This window comes from Oncorhynchus mykiss, chromosome 20, assembly GCF_057628025.1.
Source record: "Oncorhynchus mykiss isolate SJ-2025 chromosome 20, ASM5762802v1, whole genome shotgun sequence".
Taxonomy (NCBI): Eukaryota; Metazoa; Chordata; class Actinopteri; order Salmoniformes; family Salmonidae; genus Oncorhynchus; species Oncorhynchus mykiss.
Window position 1 is genome coordinate 50,389,978 of NC_143041.1, and position 7,499 is coordinate 50,397,476.

Below are 7,499 nucleotides of genomic sequence, written 5' to 3' on the forward strand. Positions count from 1 at the left end.
ATGTCTACTGAGAGGATCGTGTAGTTGGAACAGGATGTCAGAGAGAGATGTCTACTGAGAGGATCGTGTAGTTGGTACAGGATGTCAGAGAGAGAGAGAGATGTCTACTGAGAGGATTGTGTAGCTGGTACAGGATGTCAGAGAGAGAGAAAGAGAGAGAGAGATGTCTACTGAGAGGATTGTGTAGTTGGTACAGGATGTCAGAGAGAGAGAGAGAGAGAGAGAGAGAAAGAGAGAGATGTCTACTGAGAGGATTGTGTAGTTGGTACAGGATGTCAGAGAGAGAGAGAGAGAGAGAGATGTCTACTGAGAGGATCGTGTAGTTGGAACAGGATGTCAGAGAGAGATGTCTACTGAAGAATACAGAAAACATGTTGCATTGCAACTCCATTTTGGCAGCAGTGTGCACTGACATACCAGACAAGTGCACTACTTTAGCCTTCAGTTGTCTGCTAATTATAGAACCCAAACATCCTATTCATTCTGTTTCCATTTGACAGTGGTTTCTTATCCCTCTTTCTTAACGGTATCATTTAAAGAAAGACCCCAGACACTCACTTCTTCATACAACATCAAACATTGTATTTGGCAATTATTTTGAAACAAGTGCATACAAGTCACAGATAAAAGCATTTCAGTTGGTTGCCATGTACCTCGTAGAGAAGGGTGTCATCATCAGTCAGGTTTTGAACAGGAACAGCCACCAGACAGAGTCTGCGTCCCAAAAGGCACCCTGTAACCTAAATAGGGCACTACTTTTGACCAGAGCTCTGTGGGTGTCCCTGTGGGTGTCCCTGCTCAAAAATAGTGTCCTATTTAGGGAATAGAGTGCCTTTTGGGATGCATGACTAGAAGTAGGCCTACATCAACCGTGTTAAACATCAACAAATAGGGCCGAGAGAGCCCAGTTCTATTATAATTAAATACCTTTATTTTCAAAAATATAGAAACGGAATGTATTAAAAAAATCTCAAAATTATACAGCCTTGTTTTACAAAGTATAGCCTACACTAGTCCCCTCGGATTGGGTAAAATATGTACAAAGTCCGTTGGTTAGTTTGTTTGGATGTTATGTGGTATTTCATTTTAATATTTATACACTCGTATTTGGTCTTTTTCCAACAAAACAAACTCTCTCCACAAAATATTTTGAAAATAAAATCTCAAGTGTCCATTTCGTTTTTTACTTTGACGTCCCCTGCAAGGATAGTGCCGATTTCTCCTTGCATGAAAGCCCACGGTACGTTAGAGCCGACCAACGGGCACTTCTCCCCGCTGGGACAGTACACCTCCCCGGTGGCTCCTTGTTGTTTAATGCTCTGCCGCGAACACGGGAAGCAGAACTTGTGCGAGGGAACCGACGGACACTGAACAAAGTGAGTGTCCTCTAACCTCTGGTCACAGAGCGTGCAGCAGAGGGGTACGCTCCCGGGTACTGACGAGTCCGGAATGCTTTGATGCCCTTGGTCCATCATTCCACCCCCTGGCACGTGAAGTGTCCCCATAATACCGGATGCCTCCTTACCCTGTGTGGGCCGGCGGTTCTGGTTCATGGAGGAGGGCGAGAGCGGGCTGCTGCTGTTGCGGCGTGTGGTGGAGTGGACCTGGTTCCCGTCTTTGGGCGAGCTGTTCCCGCCACCACCGGCGTTGTCTGCCGCGAGGATCAGCGCCGCCATGGGGGACTGGCCGTTCTGCGCAGCTTCCGGTGGGGTGGTGCGTGAGTGGGGAGATATGGTATTGGTGGGGATGGAGGAGAAGCTTGGTGGTGGTCCCGGGGGCATTTTATGTCCGTCACGGTCAGATGGTGGACCCGGTAACCACTGCTGTCTGTCCTCTCCATTATGCTTGGCGGCGGTTCCCTCTCTCTCCCCCTCAGGTTCTGGCGATGCTTTCCTTTTCATAGTCCGTGGGTGTTTTCCCCTGTCTGAAGGAAGGAAAGGGTTAAACATGAAGAGGGCTCAGTTAGAGACACAACATAAACAGATGGTCATGAAGAAGGCTGAGTTATAGAAAACATGGACAGACGATCATGAAGAAGGCTGAGTTAGAGACACAACATAAACAGATGGTCATGAAGAAGGCTGAGTTAGAGACACGACATAAACAGATGGTCATGAAGAAGGCTGAGTTATAGACAACATGGACAGATGGTCATGAAGAAGGCTGAGTTAGAGACACAACATAAACAGATGTTCATGAAGAAGGCTGAGTTAGAGACACAACATGGACAGATGGTCATGAAGAAGGCTGAGTTCTAGACAACATGGACAGATGGTCATGAAGAAGGCTGAGTTAGAGACACAACATAAACAGATGGTCATGAAGAAGGCTGAGTTAGAGACACAACATGGACAGATGATGGTCATGAAGAAGGCTGAGTTAGAGACACGACATAAACAGATGGTCATGAAGAAGGCTGAGTTAGAGACACAACATGGACAGATGGTCATGAAGAAGGCTGAGTTCTAGACAACATGGACAGATGGTCATGAAGAAGGCTGAGTTAGAGACACAACATAAACAGATGTTCATGAAGAAGGCTGAGTTAGAGACACAACATGGACAGATGATGGTCATGAAGAAGGCTGAGTTAGAGACACGACATAAACAGATGGTCATGAAGAAGGCTGAGTTATAGACAACATGGACAGATGGTCATGAAGAAGGCTGAGTTAGAGAGACAACATGGACAGATGATGGTCATGAAGAAGGCTGAGTTATAGACAACATGGACAGATGGTCATGAAGAAGGCTGAGTTAGAGACACAACATGGACAGATGGTCATGAAGAAGGCTGAGTTAGAGACAACATGGACAGATGATGATTAATACTGAGAAGAAAAATAATGATGCACAATAATAACAGCAAATCATATACTAATAAATACATAATCCCAAATTATATACTAATAAATACACAATCCCAAATTATATACTAATAAATACACAATCCCAAATTATATACTAATAAATACACAATCCCAAAGTATATACTGTACTAATAAATACATTATCCCAAATTATATACTAATAAATGCATAATCTCAAATTATATACTAATAAATACATAATCCCGAAAGGCACTATTTTAAGCATGACATGTGGGAGTGTTTGTGTCATTACAAAAATGCTAATCTGGTGTAAATCTATTTGGTTTAAAGTGTGCTCGTATGTAACAAAGGGTTTAACCTGTGAAGTGCTCTCCATATGCACTTCATTCAGCATATTTACCCTCTGCTACATATTCTAGACTACATGTTTACAGCTCAATAAAAATACATGTTGCGTTTTCTCACGACTCACGACTCTTTCTCACGATGCATAATATGCATATGGGAATAATTTAAGTCAACTCTTTGCTATGCATACCATTCAAATGAAATAGATTTGTCAGATTTGCATTTTTTTTTCTCGTGACAAACATACCCACAACAAGTCCTGATTAGAAGTGCATATGTAGAGTACTTCACAGGTTAAACCCTTTGTACATACTAACACTTTAAACCGAATAGATTTACATCAGATTAGCATTTTTTTGCAATGACACAAACACTCCCACAAGTCATGCTTAAAAAGTGCCTTTTGGGATTATGTATTTATTAGTATATAATTTGCTATTGTTAAGAAAGAAAAATGCAAATCTGACAAATCTTTTTCATTTGAATGGTATGCATAGCAAAGAGTTGACATTAAATGATCTCCCTGGGCATATTATGCATGACTTGTCTGTTTGAGTCGTGAGAAAACGCAACATTTATTTTATTGAACTGTAAACATGTAGTCTAGAATATGTAGCAAAGGGTAAATATGCTGAATAGTCCACTGTACTGCTCCATTCACATGGAAAAACCAACCCCATACATCCAGCCAGCACCAACCTGATTTGGAAGCAGCTCCGTTCTGCTGTTGCTCATAGCCCATCGCCCTCTGTTGCATGGCTGCATGATCCTTCTTCAACCGGCTGTCGAAAGTATGGAGAACCATCAAGTCCCTGACTGTTTTCCCCTTGTTCATCCACTCATCCGCCCGGGCTTTGTGATGCTCTATCTCCGGTGTCAGGCTGTCAGGTATGTGCTGCTTATCCTTCTCGTGCTGGTCACTACAGGAGACCGAGACTAACCGTTTACCGCCGCCGTGCTCGTGCTCGGACCCCGGGTGCCCCATCGCCATCGGACACACGGTTCTGCCGTTAACTACGTGTAACAAGGACATGTTCCCGTTCACCAGAGGAATTAGATTAGGAGGAACCGTGTTATTCCTTTGCGGGTTGGGGCTCTGCCGGTTGAGCTCGTGTGGGTCGTCCGGTTTAGGAAATCCATTAGGTACCGGAATTCCGTTAGCCTGTCTCCCAGACTGGTACTCCGGTCCCATCCGCAGCGGACGGTCCAAGGTGGAAAGGGGGTAGCGGTCCAGGGGCTGTGACGGCCGGGATCCGGGGTCTCCTCCAGACGCGTGGTGGTTAGACTGGATCTCTTTCCCCGATAGCTGCTGCTGTTTCCCCGGCCCCGGAGACCTCCCCTCCTGGAAGCCGTGAGCCCGCTTCAGCTGCCGGGCTGTCTCAATCACAAACTCGATCCGGTCCGCTCCTTCGTAGTTAACACATCCCCTGCAGATGGGTTCGGTAAAATCCCAGATCATAGCCCAGGGCATGCGGGGCAGGTCGCATAAATAACAGGACTGTCTACGAGAGGCAGCGACCACCGCAGACGACATGGCTTACCTTTCACCGAAAAACGGAGCTTAAATCTCTCTCTCAAACCAGGTCTTTGTGTTAGAATCTATCCAATACGTTTTCAGAAACTATCCACGGTAAGTTCCTTCCGTTTCTCTAAAAAGAAAACGTGTCCTCTCCTCTCCCTGTCTGTCTCCGGACTACAGCAACATACATAACAGCAGAGTAGAATGTTCTTTACTACGTCGTACATGTGACCTGTCTCTGTCACTGCCTAGTCTACTACCGCCTCCGCTCAGCCCAGTCCCGATGTAGAGCAGGACGTCTGTCAGCCCAGTCCCGATGTAGAGCAGGGACGTCTGTCAGCCCAGTCCTGATGTAGAGCAGGACGTCTGTCAGCCCAGTCCTGATGTAGAGCAGGGACGTCTGTCAGCCCAGTCCCGATGTAGAGCAGGGACGTCTTTCAGCCCAGTCCTGATGTAGAGCAGGACGTCTGTCAGCCCAGTCCCGATGTAGAGCAGGACGTCTGTCAGCCCAGTCCTGATGTAGAGTAGGGACGTCTGTCAGCTCAGCTCCGAGGCAGCGACGTCTCTGGAAACTGTGCTTCCAGCTTCAATATTCTATTGACTTGATTCTTCTACACCAGTCCTCTTCATGCTCTGAAGCCAGCTTCTCTATTGAACCACTTCTTGAACCTTTTGAAAGAAGCTAACAGCAGCCAGACACTCTGGGGTGGGAGAGAAGAGAAGGTGTTATACTGCCTTCTGCTGCAAGCAAAGCCATGGGAAGTAGGGTGCTGAGTGTGCTGCAGCACCCCCTGCTAAAACAAAATAAAACAATTATTTATATATATATATATTTTTTTAAACATTCAAATATTATTTCCCCCCACATCTTACATGTTTTATTTGATTTATTTAACCTTTATTTAATGGCTGCAAGATTGAAACAGAAAATATATTTCTCAGAGATTGTACATTTAAAATGTGATACGAACAACTAAATCTGTCTGCTACAATTTGGTATTATCTCTCTAAATCACCCAGACAAGGTGTGACTTTGTCTCAAATACAAGGAGTGAAATGTTAGTTGTAACAGGGCTTGAACAGGGCTTGAACAGGGCTTGAACAGGGCTTGAGCAGGGCTTGAGCAGGGCTTGAACAGGGCTTGAGCAGGGCTTGAACAGGGCTTGAACAGGGCTTGAACAGGGCTTGAGCAGAGCTTGAGCAGGGCTTGAACAGGGATTGAACAGGGATTGAGCAGGGGTTGAGCAGGGCTTGAACAGGGCTTGAGCAGGGCTTGAACAGGGCTTGAACAGGGATTGAGCAGGGATTGAGCAGGGCTTGAGCAGGGCTTGAACAGGGATTGAGCAGGGCTCAAAACACCCCGCTTCGACCCTAACCGCCAACCATCCACCCCGCTTCGCCCCTAACCGCCAACCATCCACCCCGCTTCGCCCCTAACCGCCAACCATCCACCCCTCTTCGCCCCTAACCGCCAAACAACCACCCCGCTTCGCCCCTAACCGCCAACCATACACCCCGATTCGTCCCTAACCGCAAACCATACATCCCGCTTCGCACCTAACCGCCAACCATCAACCCCGCTTTGCCCCTAACCGCCGACAAAAACACCCCGCTTCGCCCCTAACCGCCAACCATCCACCCCGCTTTGCCCCTAACCGCCAACCAAAACACCCCGCTTCGCCCCTAACCGACAACCATCCACACCTCTTCGCCCCTAACCGCCAACCACCCAACCCGCTTCGCCCCTAACCGCCAACCATCCACCCCGCTTCACCCCTAACCGCCAACCAAAACACCCCGCTTCGCCCCTAACCGCCAACCATCCACCCCTCTTCGCCCCTAACCGCCAACCAACCACCCCGCTTCGCCCCTAACCGCCAACCATACACCCCGATTCGCCCCTAACCGCCAACCATACACCCCGCTTCGCCCCTAACCGCCAACCATCAACCCCGCTTTGCCCCTAACCGCCAACCATCCTCCCCGCTCCGCCCCTAACCGCCAAACAACCACCCCGCTTCGCCCCTAACCGCCAACCATACACCCCGATTCGTCCCTAACCGCAAACCATACATCCCGCTTCGCACCTAACCGCCAACCATCAACCCCGCTTTGCCCCTAACCGCCGACCAAAACACCCCGCTTCGCCCCTAACCGCCAACCATCCACCCCGCTTTGCCCCTAACCGCCAACCAAAACACCCCGCTTCGCCCCTAACCGACAACCATCCACACCTCTTCGCCCCTAACCGCCAACCACCCAACCCGCTTCGCCCCTAACCGCCAACCATCCACCCCGCTTCACCCCTAACCGCCAACCAAAACACCCCGCTTCGCCCCTAACCGCCAACCATCCACCCCTCTTCGCCCCTAACCGCCAACCAACCACCCCGCTTCGCCCCTAACCGCCAACCATACACCCCGATTCGCCCCTAACCGCCAACCATACACCCCGCTTCGCCCCTAACCGCCAACCATCAACCCCGCTTTGCCCCTAACCGCCAACCATCCTCCCCGCTCCGCCCCTAACCGCCAACCATCCTCCCCGCTTCGCCCCTAACCGCCAACCAAAACACCCCGCTTCGCCCCTAACCGCCAACCATCCTCCCCACTTCACCCCTAACCGCCAACCAAAACACCCCGCTTCGCCCCTAACCGCCAACCAAAACACCCCGCTTCACCCCTCACCGCCAACCATCCTCCCCACTTCGTCCCTAACCGCCAACCAAAACACCCCGCTTCTCCCCTAACCGCCAACCAAAACACCCCGCTTCACCCCTAACCGCCAACCATCCACCCCGC

At 49.0% G+C, this 7,499-nt stretch overlaps 1 protein-coding gene across 1 annotated transcript; it reads right to left on the minus strand.

Moving 5' to 3' along the window:
- Window positions 1–558: 558 nt before the first annotated feature.
- Window positions 559–5,742, minus strand: LOC110499525 (interferon regulatory factor 2-binding protein 2-A). Its single transcript, XM_021576657.3, has 2 exons — window positions 3,879–5,742; window positions 559–1,924 (listed from the first exon to the last, which is right to left on the minus strand). The coding sequence occupies exons 1-2, from the start codon at window positions 4,711–4,713 to the stop codon at window positions 1,164–1,166; spliced, it is 1,596 nt and encodes a 531-aa protein (XP_021432332.3). The 5' UTR covers window positions 4,714–5,742; the 3' UTR covers window positions 559–1,163.
- Between the last annotated feature and the right edge of the window lie 1,757 nt (window positions 5,743–7,499).

What these genes read in the sequence shown, in the direction of transcription:
- LOC110499525 (XM_021576657.3), bottom strand. Translation starts at nt 4,713, where the DNA reads ATGTCGTCTGCGGTGGTCGCTGCCTCTCGTAGACAGTCCTGTTATTTA. An exon ending in CGGAGCTGCTTCCAAATCAG is followed by an intron (nt 1,925 to 3,878) that starts GTTGGTGCTGGC and finishes TCCTTCCTTCAG; the next exon opens with ACAGGGGAAAACACCCACGG.